The 27,475-nt window shown below is 43.2% G+C and overlaps 1 protein-coding gene across 1 annotated transcript in view; it reads right to left on the reverse strand.

Moving 5' to 3' along the window:
* The window catches only part of GALNT2 (polypeptide N-acetylgalactosaminyltransferase 2), a 188,410-nt gene that overhangs the window by 44,550 nt on the left and 116,385 nt on the right, over positions 1–27,475 (reverse strand). Inside the window, exons 8-10 of the mRNA XM_075339693.1 lie at positions 17,735–17,822; positions 11,957–12,044; positions 7,440–7,543 (exon numbers count right to left, since the gene is read on the reverse strand). Of these exons, the coding sequence (XP_075195808.1) occupies positions 7,440–7,543; positions 11,957–12,044; positions 17,735–17,822 (280 nt within the window). The remainder of the gene's footprint in view (positions 1–7,439; positions 7,544–11,956; positions 12,045–17,734; positions 17,823–27,475) is intronic.

Genomic DNA, 27,475 nt, shown 5'->3' on the forward strand with positions numbered 1-27,475 from the left:
CAACATCCTCGGCCAATTTGTAGCGACGAGGATGGCGCGGCCGCAGTCGGTCTTGATCTAGCGCAGTACTCTGGGCAACAATGCCAGAGGTGGCACCTAAGGTAGCTGGAACTGCGACCAATGCTGAACTAAGGCGTTTGCCGCCAGAGCTCGATGATTGTGAAACCGTGCCATGAAGCTGGCACATTGTTGTTGTGCCGTGACGCCATTAGATCGACGTCCGGCCTCTGTCAGCGGCGCCAGATCTCCTGAAACCCGTCCGGGTGAGGAGACCATACTCTTTCGGCCACACCTCAGCGACTTAGGAAGTCAGCTTCCTAGTTTCCACACTTGGGATGTGAATTGTGGATATGGTGGATGCCGTGTCTTCCACCCACATCAGAACCTGCCGGACTTCCTGGAAGGCTTGCCGGTTGCGCGTTCTTCCTTGGTGGTTGATGTATGCCACCGCTGTGGAGATGTCCGACTGAAGTCGGATATGCTTGCTTTCCAGCCGCTGTTGGAAGGATTGTAGGGCAAGATACACTGCTCTGTGTTCAAGAACATTGATCTGAAGAGTGGACTCTTGCTGAGTCCACGTACCCTGAGCGCTGTAGTGGAGAAAAACTGCTCCCCACCCTGATAGATTCGCGTCTGTCGTAACTATCGCCCAGGACGGGGATAGGAAGGACCTTCTTTTTGACCAAGAGGTGAGAAGAAGCCACCACCGTAGAGATTCCTTGGCCGCCTGAGAAAGAACGACGACTCTGTTGAGGGACGTCGACTCCTCGTCCCATTGGCGGAGAATGTCCCATTGTAGTGGACGCAGTAAAACTGCGCGAAAGGAACTGCCTCCATTGCTACCATCTTACGTAGGAAGTGCATGAGGCGTCTCAATGTGTGCGACTGGTTCTTAAAGAAGAGCTTGCAGCCCGTAGTGAATGCTGTTTGTCTAGCGGCAGCTTCACTATCGCTGAGAGAGTAAGAAACTCTATGCCTAGATATGTTATCGATAGGGTCGGGGTCGGATCTGACTTTAAAAAGTTGATGATCCACCCAAAACTCTAGAGAGTCTCCAGCGCAACGTTCGGGCAGTGTTGGCATGTTTCCTAAGAGAGTGCCTTGACAAGTAGATCATCTAAATACGGGACCACAGAGTGACCCTGAGAGTGCAGGACTGTGACTACTGCTGCCCTGACCTTGGCGAAGACCAGTTGGACTGTCGCTAGCCGGAAGGTAGAGCTACGAACAGAGGGTGTTCGTCTCCTATAACGAAGCGTAGAAACGCTAGTGCTCTGGATCAATCGGCACGTGTGGATAAGCATCCTTGATGCCTAATGATGCTAGGAAATATCCTTGGGACCTTGAGGCGATGACATGGCGGAGGGATTCCATCCGGAACCGCCTGGTGTCCACGAGCTTGCTGAGCAGTTTTAGATCCAGAACGGGACGGAACGGCCCGTTGTTATAGGTACCGCAAAGAATTTGGGGTAAAAACCGTGACCTTGTTCCTGAAGAGGAACGGGGGTCATCACTCTTTCTGCCTATAGAGTGCACCCTGTTTGCAGAAGAGCAGCGGCCCGGCCGGGAGGTGGAGAAATTCTGAAGAATCGAGTTGGAGGACGAGAAGTGAGCTCTATCCTGTACCCGTGAGACAGAATGTCTCACACTCAATGGTCATTGACCTATGGCAGCTAAATATCGCCAAGGCGGGAGAGCCTGCTACCGACCGAGGCCGCAAGTCATGAGGAAGCCGCCTTGGAAGCGGGTTTTCAGACTGTCGCTTTTTTGGGCGAGACTGAGCCCGCTAAGATCTTAGCTCCTCTGATCCTTTTGAGTCCACATTGGACGAGGAAAAATGGGACCTGCCCGAGCCTCGAAAAGGCCGAAAACCCCGACTGCCTCTTGCTCTGTTGGGGTTTGTTGTGTCCGGGCTGAGGAAAGGATGAATCCTTACCCCTGGACTGTTTGATGGTTACATCCAACGCTCACCAAACAGTCGGTCAGCAGAAAAAGGCAACTGGTTAGGCAACCTTTTTTGGAAGCAGAATCTGCCTTCCATTCACTTAACGAGCAGACCAGGCTCTGCTTAAAAACACGGAGTAGCGGAGGCTACCGCCGCACGGTTCGCAGAGTCCAGGACAACCTGAATCGCGTAAGAAACAAATGCAGACATTTGAGAGGTTAAGGATGCCACCTGCGGCACAGATGTACGTGTAACCGTGTCAATCTGTGTAAGACAAGCTGAAATAGCTTGGAGTGCCCCAAGGGAGAGAATGCCGGAGCCAACGGTGCGCCGACAGCCTCATAGATGGCTTTCGACCAGAGATCCATCTGTCTGTCAGTGGCATCTTTGAGTTTGCAGTTCCATCTCCCACTGCAACTATGGATCTAGCTACAAGCCTGGAGATTGGAGGATGCCGCTCGGGACATTGGGTCCAGTCCTTGACCAAGTCAGGGGACAGGGATAACGTGTATCCTAAGCAGTTTGGAGAAGCGCATATCTGGATAAGCGTGGTGTTCCTGGACTGCCTCTCTGAAGGCAGAGTGGTCCAGAAAAATACGTGAAGCTGACTCCTCCACTGGAGGAGCTGTGAGAAATAACCCACATTCTATAGATGGACGCTATAAGATTATTTACTATGGCGTCACAATCAGGTGTATCCAGATTGAGAGCGGTCTCAGGATCAGAATCCTGAGCCGCTACTTCCGCCTCATTACACAGCGAGTCCTTCTGTTAGGACCCTGATGAAACCGAGGCCGCTCATAGCGAGCCCACTTAGGCTGTCTGGGACTGACGTCCGTGCAGAGCCGTGACTCTGGGATGCGTGTGACATTCCCGGAGCTGTTAGTTATTCACACTGAGGGGGGCCATGGATCAATGATTCAACAGTGCCCATATTGTGAGAGACATGTCCGGACTGCTAGGCTTCTAGTATCATAGCCATAGTCTCAGAAAAACTGTCAGTAAATACTGCAGACACCGTCCTCATCCCCTGGCCATTAGTGCATACAATGGGGGTCTATGTAACCTGCCGGCCGTATAGCCGTACATGCTGTACCAGCTGTATAGAAAAACATGTGGTTCTGCACCTTTGTTTTACACAGAGAATATGCTGATAACTCCTCCGCATAATCCAGGAGGGTATATACAACGTGCGACCAAACAGTGCAATGTATATAGTACAAGCATATCTATAAGTGCACTTCTGCACTAGTGGGGTTAGCACCACAGGTGCTGCTTAACGCCTGTTACAGCGATTGTGTGACTATCAGAATGCCAGGGTCTTCCACACTTGTCTCTGTATCGTACAGAAACTGACACTAATGGTTGCCGGTGTCCTTGTAGAGAAGGAAGCCGTGGGCGTGCCTGAGAAAGTGCGGGAATCCGGATTCACAGTGCACACAGTGAGAGGGGTGGAGTATGCAAAACATACTCCAGCTCTCAGCTCTGCTCTATGCAGCGTCACGCCCCTACCCTGACTGTCAGGGCTGTGGGCGGTAACGAAGGGAGACTAGGCCCAGAAGCCGGGGACTCGAGTTAACAGCGCGGCCGCCGTAAAAGCGCGGGCCGCGCTGAAGTCCCCGGCGCACCACAAGTGCCAGCCGCGCCGCAGTTCCAGCGGCCGGCGAGACCGATTCATAGAAGTGGCCAGCGTCCCGCCCCTCTCCTGACTGGCAGGTCTGGGGGCGGGAACGAACGGAAGCAGGCCGCAAAAAGCCGGGGACTCTAGTTATCAGCGCGGCCGCCGTAAAAGCGCGGGCCGCGCTGAAGTCCCCGGCGCACCACAAGTGCCAGCCGCGCCGCTGCCAGCGGCCGGCGCGACCGATTCCTGGAAGTTGCCAGCGTCCCGCCCCTCTCCTGACTGGCAGGTCTGGGGGCGGGAACGAACGGAAGCAGGCCGCAAAAGCCGGGGACTCTAGTTATCAGCGCGGCCGCCGTAAAAGCGCAGGCCGCGCTGAAGTCCCCGGCGCACTACAAGTGCCAGCCGCGCCGCAGTCCCAGCGGCCGGCGCGACCAATTCCCATAAGTGAGCCTGCTTCAGCAAAGCTGAATGAGGCCATGGCACAGGCGCCGCAGCGCTGATGTCCCCCGGCGCACTACAACACCCAGCATGCTGCGGTGTGAGCGCCAAATGCACGGGGACACAGAGTACCTTGAGGAAGCAGGGCCATGTCCCTGATGTACTCCGCTCCATCCAGCATCTTCTCCAGGGGCTGTAGATGGAGCACGGTCTCAGTGCCTGGAGACCGGTAAATCCCACTTCACCCAGAGCCCTGTAAAAAGGGATGGGGAAGGAATCAGCATGTGGGCTCCTGCCGCCGTACCCGCAATGGGTACCTCAACCTTACAAACACCTCCGACATACAGTGGGGTGAGAAGGGAGCATGCTGGGGACACTATATGTGTCCTCTTTTCTTCCATCCGACATAGTCAGCAGCTGCTGCTGACTAAAAAGTGGAGCTATGCGTGGATGTGTTGCCTCCTTCGCACAAAGCACAAAACTGGTGAGCCAGTGATCCCACTGGGGGTGTATAGCCAGAAGGGGAGGGGCCTTACACTTTTAAGTGTAATACTTTGTGTGGCCTCCAGAGGCAATAGCTATACACCCAATTGTCTGGGTCTCCCAATGGAGCGACAAAGAAAAAAATATTTTGTGGCTTGACAACTTCTTTAAGATAGTTCCTAATTACAAAGGCTTTTTGTCTGGGGTTGTTGTCCTGTTGACGAATAAATATGGAGCCAATCAAAAAGCTCCTTGATTGTATTCAAAAATGGCTAAATTTCTGCCTGTAGTTCTCAGTAGTGGAAGTGATGATCCAGCCCCCACAGAGCCCCGATATGAACATCATCCAGTCAGTTTGGGATTACATGAAGAGACCGAAGGATCTGTACAAGAGACAGCCACAGAAGATCTGGAGTTATTTCTCCAAGGTCTTCGAAACAACCTCTCTACCAAGTTCAAATAATGATGCAGTTTTGAAGGCAAAGTGTGATTACACCAAATATTGATTTGATTCCCATTTGTTCATTCATATTTTCTTAACTGATGAAAATACATTAATAATTTTAATAACATTTTTACTTTGCAGCATTTCCCCACACTACCTTAACACTTTTCTGCAGTAACTTATGTTGTACATAGTTTGGAAAACAATTGCAAGTGAGCGACAGCGAATAATAAGGGTCATTGGGAATATACATCAAACAGTGGCAATGAAAAGCAAAGTAAAACAAAAAACTTTAAGGCCCTGTGCGCACTAGAAAATGGACTTTTCTTATGAAAAATCTGCACCCTCTGGCAGAATACCGCACCCATGGCAAAAACCGCAGGAATAACGCACCCGCGTTTTTACCACGGTTTGCCGCGTTTTTGTTACGGTTTTTCCGCAGGTTGGTCCCTGCGTTTTTTTACCATTATCTATGGCAAAAACCGCAGGTACCTGCAGAAAAGAAGCGACATGCACATTCTTTTTCCTGCAGAAATTCTGCAGCAAAACCTGTGGTGGAAAAAAACGCAGTGTGCACACACCATTTCTTTTTACCACAGGTTTTGCTGGGGAATGACTGCAGAAAGGTTATGAACATTTTCTGCAGCAATTCATGCAGCAAAACTGCAGCAAATCCACGGCAAATACCGCAGCATGCGCACAGGGCCTAAATGTGGAAGGGAACCTGATATAACGTGTAGACACCAAAGCCACAGTTTTAAGAGTTTACAAATTCGGTAATCCATGGGTTAAATATTTACAGAGTGTTGTTGCATTCTGCGCACATTTAGGTTCATAGTGCAGGCAAGGGACGGACTATGCTCTTTGGGGGCCACAATGTTCCAGTTTTTGTTTACATACAATTGCAGCTTCTTCCCTGTGCACTTGGCCACCAGGGAACACATAGGGAGCAGAGTTTATTTTGTTATTTTATCACATCTACTTTTGTTTTAACATTTTGTTACAAGAGTTTTGGGAAGCGCTGCCTTAGTGTGTCCACTTTCATAAATTGGAGACTTAGATTTAAAGGGAATCTGTTACCCTTTTGAGGTTTTTGAGACATTAATATAGGCAAACAGATTGCATACATCTGAAATTAGTCATACTTGTAAGTCTCATGGATGATGGCTTGTTCAGAAGAGAACACTGCCTCCGGTCTAAGGCTATGTGCGCACGTGTGCGTAATTCAAGCAGTTACGCTGCGCTTTGTAGCGCAGCGTAACTGCATGCGTCCTGCGTCCCCTGCACAGTCTATGGAGATTGTGCAGGGGCCGTGCGCACGTGGCGTTTTAGAGCGCAGCGCTTCGGCTGCTGCCGAAGCGCTGCGTTCAAAGAAGTGACATGTCACTTCTTCCGTGCGCTTTGCCGGCAGCTCCTGCTCTGTCTATGGCAGGAGTTGCAGGCAGAGCGCATGGAATCGGCTTTTTCTTTTTTTTCACTACGGACATTTCTGCAGCGATTTAAAGCGCACATGTGCTCTTCAGATCGCTGCAGAAATTTCTGCAGTGACTGTACGCAACGTGTGCACATAGCCTAAATTATACAAGATTTCTCCTCCCCTTCTCTTCAGTGTGACTTTAACGACAGGTGCATGGCCGAAAATCCTGCGTATGCACATTCTGCATGCAGTCTCTCCTCTAAAATGCGCATATCACAATATAAGATAGTGTCCACAGAAGGGCAGACCGGAGGAGGAGAGAGACAGCAGGCAGAATGCGCAAGCATGGGATTTCCGGTCTCACACCTAACGTCAAAGGCAGACTGAAGCACACGTCCCATAGCCTGGAATATCAAAGTTATAAAAGAGGATATTTAGAGAGCAAGGCATATAGGTATGAATAATTTCAGCTGTCTATAACCTGTATGCCCATAATAATAACTAAAAACTTCAAAAGGGGGACAGATTACCTTAAAAAGTAAAAAAATAATAAAGAGGAAGACACCAGTTTTCTCAAGAAAATCTATACTTTCACATTGAATGTTATAATTCAATGCACAAAATTAATTTTCATACAGTTTTATAAGACTTATTGCACTACTAAAGCAGCAACACACGGACAATTGTGACTGCACAGCCTGGAACCTGCTTACCCATGTATGGGTAACAAACAAATATATATATTATATATATATATACACACTGTGTAGAAGTAGAAATATATATATATATATATATATATATATATATATATATATATATATATATATATATATATATATATATATATATATATATATATATATATATATATATATATATATATATATTTTTTTTTTTTCCTTAATCTATACGAGAGCATTCCAATAATAAGATCAGAATATGAGCGGATTTAAGATATCTAACTTTTTTTTAATAAGTGCAGATTAACTAGTTAATTGTTTTTTAGTAAGTTACACAGAGTAAAATGATGTCCATATTTGTACAGCAACAAAATGAGTACTGTAGGAGGTCAGCCACTTATACCTACCTAAATTTTCCCCTCCCCAAACATCCATCATCATATCATATTTTCCCAATTCTTCAAAGTAGGATTTGTCCATCACAAAGAGCCCTCCAGCAATCATTGGTGTTCTAGAATGAACAATAGAAAGTTTGATAATGATAAAAGACCGATAGTTAAAAGTGCAGAAGCAAAATAGTAATATAAAGCTATACAGCTTACCCAAAATGAGATGAATTGTAAAAATCATTATCTTAAATATTAATATTAAAACTCTGTGAAGGATTAGTTTTCAAAGGGAATCTGTCATCAGATTTGTGCTGTCCCATCTGAGAGCAGCATGGTATAAGGGCAGAGACCCAGATTCCAGCAATGTGCCTCTTCTTGGGATGCTTGCTGCTGTTTTGATAAAAAAAATCACTGATTTCACTGCAACAGACCTAACCATTCTTTTAATGCTGAGCCCAGTTCAACCAATTTAATGCTGAGCAATGTGGAGTATTGCACCTAGGCCGGAGTAATCATAGTGTTGTATTTACATTACCTGTAAATCACCATATATTACAGAACAGAAGAAATACTTGGGTCTTTTGGTTACAAGTAAGGCTAGGTTCACATTTCCGTTCTTTTAAATCAGTCAGGTCCGTCAGCGACAGATCCGTTGTTTTTTAGATGGCAACTGACGCAACGGATGTGCTTTTCACAGGATTCCGTTCACAGTAATCCTGTGAAAAAAATGATCCGTCGCGTCCGTTACATCCACTGTGCGTCCGTTTTTTGACGGATCCGTCATGATCAGTTTGTGTTTGGGACAAACATGCTAGGCATGCTCAGTAGAGCATGACGGAATCCAGAGCTGGATTCCGTCGTAAGACGGATTACAACGGAATCCAGCACCATAGACATCCTTTACAAGCTTGACGGATTGCGATGGATTCCTGTGCGTTAATTTTGAAGGCCCAAAGAACGTTACATTCTGCGTTGTTTCCACCCAGCGGTCAGTCCAAAAACAACTGATACGCCGCGCCGCAGATGCAACAAAAGGTCATCAGTCGCAATCCGCCACTTATACAAGTCTATGGGAAACAACAGAATCCGCCAAACGGATTCCGTTGTTTACCAGAGCCGCGGATTGTGACTGATACAAATTGACGGAAATGTGAACGTAGCCTAAGGCCTCTTTCACACATCAGTTTTTTTTTTACTATCAGTCGCAATCGTTTTGTGAAAAAAACTGATCCAGTGCTGGATTTGTTTTTATCATTGAGTTGTATTAGCGACAAACGGCATAGCGTGTCATTCGTCGTACATCAAATAAATGTTTGTCCTGGCGACTGAGCCAACGTACACATGAACGTTTTTTGTGTGCTTAAAAAAAAAAAAAAAAAAAAAAAAAAAAAGAAGAAAAAAGGACTGACGGATTCGTCGGCGTCCGTCTTTTATTATAATGGAAGCCTATGGGCGCAGGATCTGTCGCAATCTGTCAAATGTAACGGAACATGCTCAGATGTGTAAATTCTTTCCTTGTCAGAAAACGTCTCTCTTTCTCAGGATGGGTTCATATAGGTTTTCAATGGCCAATGACCTTTACCATATAAAAAAAACCCCAAAAAACTATGGTACAACGGATCAGTTTTTTTTTTACTGGATCCACTTAACACACTCTGCCACGGATCCGTCGCATCAGTCAAAACGGATTGTGACTGATGCAAAAAAAAAAAAACTGATGTGTGAAAGAGGCTTAAGCTGAGCAGCAGCACTCAATGTCAAGCAGCAGCTGCAAAAGCAAACAAGATTTTAAGGTGTATATATACAAAAAAGAAAAAGATAAAATCCCATGATTGCAATGTATTATTAACCTTTTATAAATCAATAGTAAGGGCACACTTTAAATGCTGGATACAGTTTTGGATTCCACATTTAAAAAAAAAAAAAAATGAAGTTAGAGTTCAAGCGCAGCTAATTAGATGATTACATGGCATTGAAGACCTCTCAATGAGAATTTGAAAATGTTGGGGTTGTTTAGATTTATAATAATAATAAAAAAAAAAAAAAAGTATTGTAGTGCACATGCGGTCTTGGAACATTCCTCGCCCCTGCGCATTACAGTACTTTAATCTGTCCTCATCAAGGCTGATCAAAGTCCTCCTTGGCAAGACCCCCTGCCCCACTAAGTCAGTACTTTGTAGAGCCTTCTTTTGTAGCAATTACAGCTGCAAGTTGCTTTGGATAAGTCTCTGAGCTTTCCACATCATACCACTTGGATTTTTGACCATCCACAAGGCAAATCTGCTCCAGCTTCTTCAAGTAAGAGGTTTACTCTGGTGAACAGCAATGTGATCACTAATTCGCAATTGGGCTAAGGTCTGAGCTTTGACTAGGCCACTCCAATACATTTACACATTTCTCCTTAAACCCCTCAAGTGATGGTATGCTTTGGGTCATTTGTCTTGTTGGAAAGTGAACCTCCGTCCTAGCCTGAAATCACTGACAAACAGGTTTTACTCAGGTTTTGCTCAAGCATATCCCTGTATTTCATGCCATCCATCTTTCCCTTGACTTGGACCATTATCCCTGTCGCAGCTGCCGAAAAACATCCCCATGGTATGGTGCTGCCACCATCATATTTCACTGTGGGAATGGTGTTCTTCAGGTGATGTGCTGTATTGGTTTCGTGCCAGACACAGTGTTTACTTTGGTGGCCAAAATGCTCCATTTTGGTTTCATCTGACCACGGCACCTTCATCCACACATTTGAGGAGTTTCCCACATATCCTTTGGCAAAATGAGTCTTCCAATTTTTCGCTGTAAGTAAAGGGTTTTTTTCTGGGCACTCTTCCTTAAAGGCAAGCTCTATGGAGTGTATGGTTTATTCTGGTTGTATGGACAGATACTCTAGTCTCTGCTTAGGAACTCAGCAGCTCCTTCAGGGTCACCTTTGGTCTCTGTGCTGACTGATTAATGCCCATCTTGCCTGGGCTGAGAGTTTTGTGGGCAGCCCTCTCTTGGCAGGTTTGTTGTGGTACCATGTTATTTTTCTTCCTGAATACTACAAGTTACAACCTGTTCTCACATTTGCTAATAGCTCAGTGTGTTATTAGGTTGGTTGCCAAGCAAAAGGTCATTGGTTTGAATCGAGGAGCAGCCATGAAGAATATTTCCCAAGATTTCCCAATATAAAAGAAACCACATCAACCAGCTCAAGCAAAATATTAGAGCCAACAAGTTGGCTCACCACAAGGTCTGTCAGTTCTGGCACGACAAACAAGGCAGTGGAGGTGGCTCACGTGGCTTGTAATTAGTGAGATCACAGTCAATCATGCAAGCAAAATGCGATGTCCATTACACATGTGGAACGGTGGCTCAAAAAAAGGTGAAGAAGCCTCAACTTCAATATTGTCATATGAAGCATCAGCTTGAGTTTGCAAAAAATTACGAAAGGTTGATAGTAGAAGACTTGAAATGGCTGATTTGGAGCAATGAGATGAAAGTCAATAGACCAGGCTCTGATGGGTGCAAATGGGTCTGGAAGAAAATAGGGAATAAGGGGAAAATGGATCGAGACATTGAAGGAACCGTCCTGTTCGGTGGAGAAAGCATGATGATATGGGGTTGTTTCCCAGCCAAAGGCATTGGATACTTGACCAGGATCAATGGTGGTCTTAATGCTGATCTATATGTCAGTATCCTACAAGATGAGTTACTTTGCACACTTGAGTACTATGGGTATAATAAGGCAGACAGTGTTCCAAGCAGGACAACGACCCGAAGGATAAGTCAAAATTGGTGAAGAACTGGTTCAATGACAAAGTAGAGGTGCTGGATTGGCCCCCACAGTGTCCAGACCTCAACATAATTGAACACATGAATTCCCCCCCCCCCCTTATCTTTTGTCTTTAAATGTAAAATAATATTTTCATCTTTTAAGACTTTATCAATAAAAATCTAATTTTTATCTTGGCTATCTACTCTGGTTGCTTTTATTGGTATCTATTGATTCTAGAGTTAGAATTTGTTTGATTGGGCCATTAATCAGGTTCACATGTGGGTAGAGTTGAAGAAAAATCTGTATAGAAACCCAAGTAAGCAGACAAGTATGCACCAACATTGGAAACGTGTAGAAGAGACCAGGGACCAGATTTTGATTGAGACATGGTTGAAAGCCAAAAAGGTGAATTTACAAAATGCTAAAAAAAGAAAAATTAAAATTTTGATTTTTTTTAGGAGCAAAAACCAGTAACAATGCAATGACATCACAAAAATCTGCATAACTAATCATGTACTAAATAGTTGTAAGTCAAATGATTGTCTATAAAATGAAGATAGACGCACACTCAAAACTATAGTGAGATATTGAGCCTGAAAGACAAAACATTGTCATCCTTTTGCTCGTAAGTTTATATTAAAATGAGGAATCCAGTACCTCAAAAAAGTCCCTCAAAACCATAGCAAGAACTAATTTGGATTTCCTTCAAAATTTAATTTTTTTTTTACCAAAATTATCACTTATGGGATGAGGTAAAAAAAAACAAACAAAAACTAACTTAATTGGTGCTACAGGGTTTCCTTGTCGTGCTCTCCTTTGCTCTGGCGTCATATAGTCCCATTTAAAAACCAAGTTCCAGTCAAAACCTAGAAATGAAGAGGGGAAAAAAAAAAAAAGTGTTAGAAAGTACATTACTTTTTGCTTTGCAATTCAATCATGCTAAAAAGCTGTATAAAATAGATTTCTTACATGTATGCCTAAATCAGTCCATGGAGCTGCGAAGTCTCTAAAATGGGCTTAGCAAAAACTACAAAGTCAACCTACTGTTTCAAAGATCCCTACAGAACATACCTTCTGAAGAATGATTTCAAGAAGAGAAGTGTTAACAGCATTTTATTAAATTAAATAAAAATAACCTATGGTAATAAACAATAGAAAAATGTAAATCAAATCAAGGGTGTGACCGACCTTTGCCTTAAAAATATCATGAAAGCATCAAGTCTTCTAGGTAGACTTGCAGAGTCATGGACTTTGGTATAATTAGTTTTATTCGTACACCTCACTAATCCTAACAATAGCTGATGATGATGATGATCATTTTCAGATGTGAGTTGCAACACAGCCATTAACAAACAAACAGCCAAAGTGTGCGACAAAGGTGAGATTGTAAAAGACCGTTTCAGGTTAAAGGTCATACACCATGGCAAGAACGCTCCCAGGAAAATTCTCCAAAGAACACTGATTTCCAGATGTGTTGTTCAAGCTCTTTTTGAAGAAGCCCCAAGAAGTGGGCAATGTTGAAGACTGCACACAAAGGGAAACAGTGCAGTAGATGAAAGACACATCATGGTCACTTCCCTTTGAAATTGAAAGACGTTCATAAGTGCCATTAGCACAGAAGAGGCAGAAGCCAATGGGAGCCAGCCAACTATCGATAAAGGAGTTATGGCCGGAAGTGGTCTTCAAAGGAGAATTGTGGCCAAAAGCCTAAAAGCCCTTTACATGGATAAAAAGGCGAAGAGGATTAATTATGCAAAAAAATGTAAGAACTGAGGAGCAGAAAAAGGTCAACTGGTGCTCCATGCTATTAGTCAAAATGTGAAATATTTGGCTGTGACAAAAAGCAGTTTGTTCTCCAAAGAGCTGGAGAGCGGTACAATGAGTGTATGCAGACAACATTGAAGCGTCGGAGGTAACTTGCAAATTTGGGGTTGCATTTCAGAAAATGAGGTTGGAGATTAGGTCAGGATTAGGCTGTGCGCGCACGCTGTTTTTTTTTGCGGCTTTTTTGGTCTAAAAACTGCATGAATATACTATTTATGGTTTTGAGGAAGGATAATCAAAGAGGATCAACTATAACAAACCAAAAGGAAAAACCTCTAAAACATTAAGTTTATTATTTCTAGTTAAAATATCCGTAAATAAATATAGACACGGGCAATACCCAATTGTGAAGTCACAGACCAATATCGTGAAGTGCATAAAAGCTAGGTGAGGTTCTGGATAGGGCAGTGAGCAATAGAGTGTGCGATAGTGTCGCTACTATTTAAGGCACTGTCAGGTTAAATAAATACTACAATGTTCAGGATAAAGGGCCTGATATTCCCTAGGCTGATCCCTTCCTGACAACAGAGGTTTAGTTCACCCTAATGTTTTGGTTGCCCCCGTTCCTCGGCGGCTGATCCCATTTGCCCCTATCGCTATCACATAACCTATACCACCACCAAGTGCAATGTGCTGAAGTAATTACACAGTCATATGTCATTGATGTAATTATCAGTGATCAGACCCTAGTCCCACACAAAATATGTCAATCTCCAATTGCGCAGTATATCATCTGGCTATAGTGTATAAGGGATACGTATGATTAGGGTCCTAACCCACATATATAGATTCTAGGCCTAAAGGTCCCAGTACTTATCTGCTAGGACTGATGTTGAGCCAGACGCGTTTCGCCCCGGCGTGTTGGGGTTCATCAGGGGATGTATACATAGCAGGATGTGTCTGATTGATTAGGCCATCAAGCTAATCATCCTCTTAGTTGCCCTCAAAGCAGGTAGATAGACCTAAATAGCGGTATTGGGGTTCAGCTGATGTTCGAGATCCCCATGCCACTTGCAGGCTGCGTAGTAATTCGTCCTACCAGATCACACAATGTACGATTATGGAGGCCCTGTCAGCAATGGATATCTGCAGTGGCAGCCTGTGGTAGTCTATTACACAGCCACTGGACCGGCGACACGCTGCCACTGCAGATATCCATTGCTGACAGGACCTCCATAATCGTACATTGTGTGATCTGGTAGGACGAATTACTACGCAGCCTGCAAGTGGCATGGGGATCTCGAACTTCAGCTGAACCCCAATACAGCTATTTAGGTCTATCTACCTGCTTTGAGGACAACTAAGAGGATGATTAGATTGATGGCCTAATCAATCAGACACATCCTGCTATCTATACATCCCCTGATGAACCCCAACACGCCGGGGCGAAACGCGTCGGGATCAACATCAGTCCTAGCAGATAAGTACTGGGACCTTTAGGCCTAGAATCTATATATGTGGCTTAGGACCCTAATCATACGTATCCCTTATACACTATAGCCAGATGATATTCTGCGCAAATGGGGATTGACATTTTGTGTGGGACTAGGGTCTGATCACTGATAATTACATCAATGACATATGACTGTGTAATTACTTCAGCACATTGCACTTGGTGGTGGTATAGGTTATGTGATAGCGACAAAGGCAAATGGGGTCAGCCGCCGAGGAACGGGGGCACCCAAAACATTAGGGTGAACTAAACGTCCGTTGTCAGGAAGGGATCAGCCTAGGGAATATCAGGCCCTTTATCCTGAACATTGTAATATTTATTTAACCCGACAGTGCCTTAAATAGTAGCAACACTATCGCGCACACTATTGCTCACTGCCCTATTAAGAACCTCACCTAGCTTTTATGAACTTCACGATATTGGTCTGTGACTTCACAATTGGGTATTGCCCCTGTGTCTATATTGATTTATGGATATTTTAACTAGAAATAATAAAACGTGATGTTTTAAAGGTTTTTTCTTTGGTTTGTTATAAATCTCCTTCCCCAGCAAAGTCTATGAGTTTTGATTTTTGCTGTCCGCACAGTGCAGTTTTGTTTTAGGTGCATTTTTGTGGTGACCATAAAGATGCAACATGTCAATTATTTCTGCATTTTTACCAGCGTTTTTCACCCATGCAATGCATTAGAAAAAACGCAGCAAAAAACGCATGCTTTTTTTTTTATGCGTTTTTACCGTGGGTGTGTTTTTGTGTATTTTTTGTATCCAAAGACGCACAAAAACACTGCATCTTTGTAGTCACAAAAAAAGGCAACGTGCGCACATAGCCTTAGGGGGACTGTCAGCACATTATGACTGTTCAAACCCAGTACAGACGCTTATTTCTCATGCCGGAACTATTATTTCAATACATCTTCCCACCTGCTTGGTTTTCATCCATATCCACCCTTTTCTGGTAATGAAAAAGAAAAAGGGAGGGGGGAGATTGAGGTAAAACAACCACTCTCTGCTTATTCTTCTTGGCCTCTCTGCCGCATTCGATACTATTGACCACCATCTCCTTCTCTCTATGCTCCATTCAATCGGCCTAAAGGACACTGTGCTTTCCTGGTTTTCTTCCTATCTTTCTGGCTGCTCATTCAGCGTATCATTTGCTGGCTCCAAATCTTCTCTTCCTCTCACAGTTGGGGTCCCTCAAGGTTCAGTCCTCGGCCCTCTTTTCTCCCTCTACACTGCCACAATCGGACAGACCATCAGCAGATTTGGCTTCCAGTACCATCTTTATGCTGATGACACACAGCTATACACCTCATCCCCTGACCTCACACTCCTGCTGTACTACAGAACACCAGTGACTGCCTGACTGCAGTTGGCAACATCATGTCTGCTCTCTATCTGAAACTTAACCTTTCCAAAACTGAACTACTTTTATTCCCTCCATCTTCTAACCTCCCTAAACCCAACATCTCCCTCTCTGTGTGTGGCACCATGATAACGCCTAGGCAGCAGGCCCGCTGTCTGGGGGTTATACTTGACACTGATCTCTCCTTCACCTCCCACATACAATCTCTTGCCCGCTCCTGCCGCTTGCACCTCAAGAACATCTCTAGAATCCGCCCCTTTCTCACAATGGAAACGACAAAAACCCTCACCGTGGCCCTGATCCACTCTAGCCTGGACTACTGTAACTCTCTATTAATTGGTCTCCCCCTAACTAGACTCTCTCCTCTACAGTCCATCCTTAATGCAGCAGCCAGGGTCACCTTCCTGGCTAACCGCTACTCGGATGCCTCTGCTCTGTGCCAGTCATTGCACTGGCTGCCCATATATCATCGGATCCTATTCAAACTGCTTGTTCTCACCCACAAAGCTCTCCACAGTGCAGCACCCCCCTACATCTCCACCCTCTCTGTTTATAACCCCACTCGTTCTCTATGCTCTGCAAAAGACGTTCAACTAACGTCCTCACTAATCTAAACCTCCCACTCCCGGATCCAAGACTTCTCCCGAGCTGCACCAATCCTCTGGAACGCTCTACCCCAAGAAGCTAGGATGAATCACAACTTACTCAGCTTCAGACTCTCCCTAAAAACGCATTTTTTTTTTAGGGGTGGCCTATCACACTCCCTAGCCGAATTAAATTCACATAGTCCCTCCACGTCTTCTCAGAAAATAACCCCACGTCAAACTCCATGGCACCCTAATGCATCTCAAGGTTATGGCCAACTGTTCCAGGCAGCCATTATCTATTCCTCATTTCCTTGAGATGGCTGGATTTTCATTGTAAATAAGCACTTTTACCTTGTCCCCTCAACGCATTGTAGATTGTAAGCTCTCACGAGCAGGATTGTCTTTTTTTTTCCTTACTCCAATTATTATATTTTCTATATCTGTTATTTGTTTGTATATGAACCTCTGAATTGTAAAGCTCTGCGGAATATGTTGGCGCTATAGAAAGATTTATTATTATTATGATGCACAGAGCCCTTGTACTGAGTTAGAACAGTCATTCTGTACCTTTATAAATGTAATATAGTTCTCCTGATATAGTCATGTCTCTTATCTCATGTGCAGGCATGGCAGTAGCTTAGCCCTCATCTAAATATAGTCTGGATAGGATTGCATGAAAAGACAGAAGGATTTGTACAAGCCTGTAATCTCAGCAGATCTGTGGTTAGTTCTCAAAGATGTTTGGAACAAACTCCTTGCTGAGTTCCTTCAAATACTATGTACCAGTGTATCCAAAAGAATGGTTCCTGTTCTGAAAGCAAAAGTATGGTCACACTTTATATTGCTTTGATTTAGTTTTTTTTCTTTTGTTCAGTCACTTATCAATTAACAAATTGCAAAGTATTAGGCTATGTGCGCACGCTGCGTTCTGGCTTCACAAATAAAATGCAGCGTTTTGACAACTGTAAACACTGCGTGTGCCTAAAAAAATGCATCCAAAACGCATGCATTTTGGATGCGTTTTTAATGCATTTTTGACAGTGTGGTCCCACAGAGAGAGAGGGTGGAAAATAAAACCAAAACGCACAAAAGTAGTGACATGCTTTTTTAAACGCATCGATTTTGTCAAATATTTGGCATCCAAAACACTGTTTAAAAAAGCATCGTGCGCATGGAATTTGCTGACTTCTCAGACTTTGCTGGGGACGCAGAACGCATGCATTTTGACAATGACATACTGCAGTTTTAAACACAGCCAAAACGCAGTAAAAAAGCACACGTGCACATGGCCTTCTATTTTTTAAATCATTCTTATATAGATAGTAGTACCTCCTTTTAAATCTGCTGAAGCGCCAACATATTGAAAGTTGTCCATATTAATCACATCAATTATAGGAGACACAACTCGAGATCTGTCCTAAAATGACAAAAAACAGAGAAAGTACAATTACTAAACCAGTAATAAGGAAATCATAAAAGAAAACAGCATAGTTGAAAACCATAGGTATGTGTGTTTACATTTTTATTAAAGGCGTATCCAATTAAGAGGCAAAACAAATATTAAAAAAAGCTAGTTTTATACTGTTAATCCATACCAAGAAAAAAAAAATGAGTATTATGTGAAAGATCGGAAATTGTTTACCTTTATTCCCAGCACATCAATATAAAAAATAAAATATTCAGTCTGTATAAGAAGTCAAAACAGAACAAAATGGGAGTGGCGAGCGCTTCACAGATGGGGGATATAGGGTCGGAGCCAGTAAAGATATTACAATCTCAGGGGCCAGCATGCAGACGGATGCCATTTACTATGGTCACAGGAACTACAATCTTGCTCATCGGTTTGCACGGTGCTTTTTACTCTTCTTTTGATTATGGATATGGAGATTGCCATTTGTTCACACAATGCTCATTGTGGCCACAAGATGTCACTCTAGTGCTTTCACTTTGACTAATTACACAGTACATTTTTGCGATACATATAAGGGGAGTGTGAGAAATGAGAAAGAATATGGCTACATTTGTTTAACAATGCCATGCTTGTTGTATTGTAGCTCAGTTTTCCGCTCTTAAATTGCCCCGTTATGCATTACCAGACACATCCTATGGACGAGGTGCAGCAATGGTTCTGGTAGAAAGCAGCCATATCTTTCCTTATTCCTGTACAACCTAGTTAATATGCTTGAAAATTAACTGTACCCTGAAAAACTGGCCTGTTACTGTGTACATGGGGTAAAGTTTACAGCCATCTGCACCTAATCAAAAAGCCACAGTAGTCACATGCAAACTACACACCGCTTAAGGGGCGGTAGCTTCTCTAATTAAAGGATATCATAAATATGGGGCACGTGGCGGCTCGCAGCAAGAAGGAAGCAGATATTAGGATTGTTTATTTCTATCTTTTCACTTGTAAGGATGAATTCAGATGTCCAAGGTACACAGACTGGCTGAGGGTCCCCTAAGCCGAACCTTATATACAGTCATGGCTCAAATTGTTGGTACCCTTGAAATTGCTCAAGAAAATAAAGTTTCTCCCAGAAAATTATTTTAACATGTTTTGTGATATTGTTTATTTCCTTTGTGTGTATTGGAACATCACACAAAAAAAGGGAAAAAAAGGCAAATTGGACATAATCACACAAAACCTCAAAAAGGGACAAGACAAAAAAGTGTTGGCACCATCAACTTAGTATTTGGTTGCAGAATCTGTTGATTAAATAACTACAATCGCTTCCTATAACCATCATCAGGCTTCTTACACCTCTCACCTGGAATTTTGGACCACTCATCTTTTGCAAACTGCTCCAGGTCTCTCATATTTGACAAGCGCCTTCTCCCAACAGTAATTTTATGACCCCTCCACGGGTGTTCAATGGGATTTAGATCGGGCTCATTGCTGCCACTTCAGAACTCTCCAGCGCTTTGCTTCCATAAATGTCTTGGTTCTTCTTGAAGTATGTTTGGGGTCAGTGTCTTGCTGGAAGACCCATGATGCAAACCTAGCTTTCTGAGACTGGCCACTACATTGAGACGTAAAATCCTTTGATAATCCATCACATTTAACTGTAGGTACTGTGTTATTTTCTTTCTATTTCTCATTACATTTTCAGTAAACAGTAGAATGAGGTGCTTTACCAAAAAGCTCCATCTTTGTCTCATACGTCCACAAAACACTTTCCCAGAAGGATTTTGACTTACTCATGTACATTTTGGCAAACTACAGGCTAGCTTTCTATGTCACAGTGTCAGCAGTGGGGTCCTCCTGGATCTAATTGAAATGTCAACAGTTCACGCTGACAATGAAGCACCCTGAGTCTGCAGGGCAGCTTGGATGTCTTTGGAACTTGAATGGGGCTGCTTTTCCACCATCCAGACTATCCTGCGTTGCAACCTTTCATCATTTTTTCTCTGCCGTCCACATGCAGGGAGATTAGCTACAGTACCATGGGTTGTAACCTTCTTGATTATGTCACACATTGTGGACAAAGGATCATCAAGATCTCTTGAGATGGATGTGAAACATTGAGATTCTTGATATTGTTCAACAATTTTAGTTCTCAATTCCTCAGATAGTTCTCTTCTCTTCTTTCTGTTCTCCATGCTTAGTGTAGACAAAAAAGACTGACTGCACAAAAGACTGACTGCACTCATCATCTGACGTGTGAACAGGTGCATAACTGAACATGACATAAAATGTGTGCAGTCAGTCTTTTTTGTCTATATTAAAAAGGGTCATACCTTCAGACTGTGCACCCCTCCCCCAGTTGCCACAGGTAATCTTATCCTATATAGCAGGTTCCTACTTGCCCATACACAGGATGTTTTTAACCTAGAGAGAGGCTTCAGCATAGCGTTAGGGACCCAGTTACGAGATATGCCATGAAGGGGCAACTGGGCAGATATACAAATGGCCATTTATATATACTAAATATCTCATTTTTCTTAGATTTTCCTTAGCAGTAATGCAGGTCCATGTTCACACATTCATGGTTTCCAGAATTTAGCATTATCAGAGTGCAAACTGTCTCTTTGTACTCTATGCTTAGTGTGGCACACACAGACACACATTGCAAAGACAGAGTTAACTTCTCCCCTTTTTATCTGGTGTCAGGTGTAATTTTCATTTTGAACCCACCTGCTACTTGCCCCAGGTTAGTTTGAACGAGCATCACATGCTTGAAAACGTTTTTCCCCTACAATTATGGAAAGGCGTCAACAATTTTGTATTGCCGATTTTTAGGGTTTTGTGTGAAATTATGTGCAATTTTCCTTTATTATCTTTTTTGTGTGTGTGTTGCTCCATTACACACAAAGGAACTAAACATGTGTATAACAAACCAAGTGTAACTAATAATTTTCTGGGAGAAATACTTAATTTTTTTTTTTTAAACAATTTCAAGGGTTCCAACACTTTCTACCATGACAATATACAGGTGAGGCTGTCAAGTTCAAGTCCTCACATCGTGGTCCATTTTTATGCTGAATTCAGATGTCTGTGTCTCATGGACCGAGTCAGAAGGAACACTCCATTTATCGTTATGGGGAGAACAGTGAAGAGAAACACTCCCCAAGCAAACTGGAGGCCTTTATACCAGCTGCAGGAAGATCTCAAGATGGTGACAGCTGCTCTTCAACTGCCTCACCAAGCTCACGGGAACAAAACAAAAAAAAGGGGATGACAGTTCATTCAGCAAACACATCACCCTTACAGTTAATGAGCTCCCACACACCAGCTGAGAAAACCCAAAGAAAAGCAGGCAGTGGAGCTGAATTAACAACTTGTGCACCAAGTAACTCTAAACTGTTAATGGCGATACATGCTCTAATAGTACACCCCGTCTCTGAAACGATGAGAGCCTTAACCCTTGATAAAAAAAACCCCAACTAATTCATAACCGTATAGCCTGTGCATTTAATGGGAGAAGTTACACAAATTGGATAAGGAACTTTTCACCTAGAAATTAAGAAGGAGGAATTCACTATGGCACAAAACCATCTATTGCAGTGCTCCCAAACTCCAGTCCTTAAGAGCCACCAACTATGCATGATTTTAGGATTTCCTTAGCATTGCACAGGTACGTGCACAGGTGAGGATTCAAACACCTGTGCAATACTAAGGAAATCCTGAAATCATGCTCAGTTGGTGGCTCTTGAGGACTGGAGTTGGGGAGCACTGATTTACTGGATACAGTTAATGAAGGTGAGGATTACAGAACCGCTATCAAACTGAACCTGATAGTCAAGACTACTCTCACAGAAACAACCTGAGGTTCAGATGGATCCCAGAAACTACTGAAACAGATTAGTTGACAAACTTTGACTATTATATCTCTCGCTTCATAATCTAACCAATGCAGTCTGCTTATTGATAGAGCACACCATGTATGCAAACCAAAAGTGGACTGAACATGGCACCCAGAGATGCAAGGAATAATATGAAAAAACTAGAAAGATTTTGAAATATTATTGTTGGCTGCAAAGTTTAAACTCAAGAGAATATGTCCAATGTGAAGAGTCTTAGAGAACAGATTATGTAGAAATGGGTGTATCTAGATATGCTCATTGTCCACAGAAATGGAACCACATACCCCAACGCAACTTAAAAGATGGTTCTTCATTGCAAATTACTTGTTCCTGGTATGGTATTTAGAACCCCAATAGTTAAAGAGGACATTTTACCAGTTTGAGCATGTTAAACTGGCCACATCATGGAATATTTCATGCACAGAAGAGTAACAGTTTTTCATTTCTCATCTCCATTGTAAAGATATTTGCTGATAAAGTTAAGGTTACTATTTGCATTATAGTTCAAATGGGCATTACCAGATTTTCTAGGGGGCGTGTATTTCTTCCCCTACATGAGTTTGACCAATCATAAGCAAGAATCAATATACAGGGGGTAAAAGGGAAAGAAGAAGCACGTCCTCCTCTGCTCATTCATCTCTGCAGCAGAGAACAATGAACATCCCTTATAAAAAAAGTTTTTAGTTTAATCAAACTTTTTTTTTTCTTTTACATAGAACTGCAATACAGTTGCAGTAAAATGAAACAATGTTCAAGCAAAAGCAATCACCACTCTGAGGCAGTCCATCACCACTGCAGAGATGTTCTAGGAGAGTGTAATGGGTTAATACTTCATATATTGTTAATGGCTACATACAAGATCGTAGCAGTATGAGCTATTAGGTATTAGCAGCACTCCAGGTACTAATGAGTCCACTGCAGCAAGAAACTAGTAAAGAATAAATCATGGCTAAGTTCCTGCATTGAGACTGTGTACTGAATAGTAAGAAATAAATTGTAATAAAGCTTGAATTCCTCTGAAGAGTAGCAGCACACAGATACTCTGTTTCTTGCGTGTCTACTTTCCAGCTCGCTGTTTTACACCCATTTGGGCAACACAGTGAATTACAAACAAGAGGACTTCAGTCTGATCCTAAATTAAAAGGCGTAGTACTCAAAATATCCTATCAATTTTTACACACTAATCACTTTTGTAATTTATATTGCTCCTTACCCTGCCAATTCCTAAATGTGGTTTGTTTTTTGTTTTACTTGACTGCCTGTGTTTTTCATTTGTGACAGTTTCTCTTATCACCAAGCTCTGAAGTTTTACTGGTTTAATAGTGCAAACAAACTGTGGGAGAGGTGAGAGCAGCGCCAGCACTCTGCTTCTGGCCCTTCTACTGTAGCTTCTAACTGTGAAACAAAACATAGAAGGGATAGAAGCAGTGAGTGACACTAGTGCTGTGCTACAGTTTTGATCACCGCCCTCTAACAAATTATCAGGGCGCGGCAATGATGTCCCTCATACACCAACTATTACTGCCCACTGGTGACAGTTTGAGGGTGGTGAAGCTGCGAGTTGGCTCAGTTGTCACTCACTTCTTCTATCTCAGCCCCTGACAACATCTTGTTTCATAATTAGAAGTTGCAGCAGGGCCAAAAGCAGTGCCATGGCTGCGCTCACCTCTCCCACAGCTTCAATCGTGGCCATTGAGCCAGAACATCTCAGAACGTGATGAAAGCAACTGTAGTAACTGTATTGCCATCCCCTGATTACGTCCTGTTCCAGGAGAGGTGACAGATGCTGAGTGGAAGTGAGTGCAGCCCTAGTTTCCTGTGATATCCTGTATGTGACTCCTTTCAAACAAAAATGTCACAGGAAGTAAAGAAAAAAAAACAAACATTTAGGGATTAGCAAAATAGGGAGAAGAGTAAGGCCGGTTTCACACATCCGGGTTTTCGCCGTTTTGCCGGTTCCGGCACATGCCGGTACAGTGTGATACAGTACAATGGCAGCGTTGTAACTTCAGGGTCACATAACACCATGTGACCGGAGCTTGTCGCACTGCCACTGTACTGTATACACTGTACTGGCATGCGCCGGAACCGGCAAAACGGCGAAAAGCCGGATGTGTGAAACCGGCCTAAGGTACTAAGTAATACATTATACCTAGATAGGACATTTTAGGCATTGGAACACCCTTTTAATTAGACAACAGTTGAATTAGGGATACTCCATCTGCACCAGTTGCCTTTTTATTGTTTATTTATATTGTTACTATTTATGTTCTACATAGAGAAATTCGATTTAACAAAAAAAAAAAATGAATAAAAATCCCCAGTGTTCATTGGTGGAAACTAGTGATGAGGTACTCGTAACGAGCATTTTGACGCTCAGATAGGCTTGACTCGTTAACTGAGTATAATGGAAGTCAATGGGGAACTCAGGCATTTTTCTGGAAAATCCTTTAGCAGGGTAACAACTGTGGGTAAATCAGCGATCCACTCAAGGCTGTTAGAGGCACTTTGGTGGCTGATTAAATCAGATGTCAAGAGCCAGGAAAGGGGTAGTAAAGAATAATAGTAAAAGGAACATCCAATACAGGAAAATATTTTAAGAGTTTACTCTCTTCATTTACAAATGGAAAGCCAGTGCTAATAACAGCATCCTTAATATAGGAGATTTACTACCAGGGCAACATATATACAGATCTAACATCTATAATGAGCCTCCTACGGATAAAATAATCATCTCTAAAGGGAATGTGTCAGTTATTAGACGGCCTTCTCATTTATCCAAATTAATAGTTAGTCCACTAGATAATATTAAGCGTCATCATTTAGCTACTAGATTCCAATTGATACTTATGATAATTATTTACCCTTGTTTCATCTTTAATCATCCTGGCAGATGGCAGTAGATTTTTATCAAGAATGTCTCGGTACATTTGTCCATTGATCTTTCAATTAATTACTGACGTTTGCGAGTGCCGTATGCTGAAAAACAGCCCCACACTATGATCTTCCCACCTCCAAACTTAACTGTCGGTATGGTGTTTGTGGTGTAATATGCAGTGCCTTTTGGCCTCCAAAGAGTCCCACTGTGGACTCATCTAACCAGACTATATTCTTCAGTATTTCACAGGCTTGTCTAAATGTTGTTCAGTAAACACTAATCGCTTTTTGTACAGTATATCTCCCGGATCCGTGCTTTCCTTAACCAAGAATCAGCAAAAACATTAGTGCATGCCCTCATCATATCCCGCCTCGACTACTGCAACCTCCTGCTCTCTGGCCTCCCTTCCAACACCCTTGCAGCCCTCCAATCTATCCTAAACTCTGCGGCCCGCCTAATCCACCACTCCCCTCGCTACTCCCTAGCCTCGGCACTCTGCCAATCCCTTCACTGGCTTCCCATCACCCAACGACTCCAGTTCAAAACATTAACAATGACACACAAAGCCATGCACAACCTGTCTCCCCCCTACATCTGTGACCTAGTCTCCTGGTACCTACCTGCACGCAACCTCAGATCCTCACAAGATCTCCTTCTCTGCTCCTCTCTTATCTCCTCTTCCCACAATCGCGTACAAGATTTCTCCCGTGCATCCCCCATACTCTGGAATGCTCTACCTCAGCACATCAGACTCTCACCTACCATGGGAAAGCTTCAAGAGGAACCTCAAGACCCACCTCTTCCACCAAGCCTACAACCGACAATAGCCCTCAGACCAGTAGACCACTGTGCAACCAGCTCTGTCCTCACCTATTGTACCATCACCCATTCCCTGTAGACTGTAAGCCCTCGCGAGCAAGGTCCTCTCTCCTCCTATACCAGTCTGTTTTGTACTGTTAATGATTGTTGTACGTATACCCTCTTTCACTTGTAAAGCGCCATGGAATTAATGGCGCTATAATAATAAATAATAATAATAATGGAGTGTTGCTTGGTGAGTGTACATACAGGCCATGGAGGTTTAGTGCATTACTTATTGTTTTCTTTGAAACATTTGTTCTTGCTTATATCAGGTCTTGCGGTGTCTCTCCATAGGTGGTTTTTGGGTCTTGAACAGCTCTTCTGATAATTCTTTTCACTCTGAAATGATCATCACTGATGAAGCTTCATTTCAGAGTGGGACCAGAGGGTGCAGCAGTGACCACAGCTTCTGTCCTTTGATGACATCTCAATTAAGTATTGCAGCATGTAGTGGGGACTCTCAAATAAAGCATCATCAGAACGGAAGTAGGTTAAAAATTATATATATAATAAAGAAGATAGAGTAGAGAGGCAACGGCAGGGACTTTTTAAAGTGTATTGGAAAAGTGATGAGATTATAAGAATAGGTAGATAGTTATTACGGAATGAAATCAATATTAGTGTCGCACCACACCTTGAAGGCAATATTTTTAGTAGGAGTGCTTTCATCATTAAAATACCCTACATGAAAGGACTATTGCAAGTTACCTGAATGAATTGACACATTTTCTTAATAAATAGGAATTTGTTTTTTTTTTTCCTGGAAAATATTTGACTATTGTGAATATAATCTTCAATTAATAAAACCAATTTTAATCATTTACATCAACAGCCATCAGTCAAGTTAGCTTTCGGTTTGCCTCAAAAATGTACAGTGTTATCTGCAGTGTTTTTAAAAATCCAGGCAAAACTGCAACAGATTAACCTTGAGGGTAATGGGAGTCATAAGAAAATATGAGAACGATTAGGGGAACACATTTTATTTTTAAACCAGTCCTAACTATAACAAAGCGTTAATTCTGATTAGTTAGATTCATTCATTTACCGGTCATCAAAGTCAATCTGAAAAATAAGCCAGAGCTTCTAATGCTATTAAAACAATCACGTAACAGGATCTACTAGTAAATCTTGTAATAATCCCTCATAATGAACAGATTGCTGCCAGATACATTTACCCTTAAAGAGTAACTAAATATTTGTAATTAGGAGTACATCATATAAAAATATTATGGTGGGAGCCCAGAATCCTGAGACCACCGCCCATCCCAATTGCTGAAAACCCACCTGAGACGTGTGCAGCTCGGAAGATAAGAGCACACAGATCGGAGTACAGAAGCAGTAAGGCCGGGGCCACACGGGGCACTACTACGATGCTCGCATGACACTTGGCTCACGCTGGCAGCACAGCAGGAGCCGAGTGTCATGCTAGTATCCCTGCGTCTGAGGTCCGACTGTGCATGCGGACTTCAGCTGGGGGGACGGGCAGGCACTGAGGAGGGGTGGGCAGGAGCTGCGGAGGGGCGGGCCGGCACGGAGGAGGGGAGGGAGGGATTTCTCTCCCTCTACTCCGTAGCCGGCTATTGCGATTCTCGCTCTGCACGTGTGGTACACCGGTGTACCGCGAGTGCAGTGCGATTTTTCTCTCGCCCCATTCACTTGAATGTGTGCAAGAGAAAAGACTCTCGCATTACAATTGCAGCATGCTGCGATTGTTTTCTCAGTCCGATTAGGGCTGAGAAAATAAAAATCGCTCATGTGTGCTGACACACAGGCTAGAATTAGTCTGAGTGGAATGCGATGATTTATCGCACTCCAGTCGCACCGATTTTCTCGCTGTGTGGCTTAGGCCTAAGGCTTTCTGTCGCATCCATACTCAATTCTGTGTTTGCTTTGAGGAAAGTGCTCTGCGCTCCTGTCTTCTGAGCTGCGCACCTCTGGGGAGGGTTCTCACTGAGTGGTCTCAGGACCCGGACCCCCATCACTCTGCTTTCAATTAAGAGTAAAACGCCAGAGTAACTAAATATTCG

The sequence above is a fragment of the Anomaloglossus baeobatrachus genome, chromosome 3 (assembly GCF_048569485.1).
Source record: "Anomaloglossus baeobatrachus isolate aAnoBae1 chromosome 3, aAnoBae1.hap1, whole genome shotgun sequence".
In the NCBI taxonomy this organism is placed as follows: Eukaryota; Metazoa; Chordata; class Amphibia; order Anura; family Aromobatidae; genus Anomaloglossus; species Anomaloglossus baeobatrachus.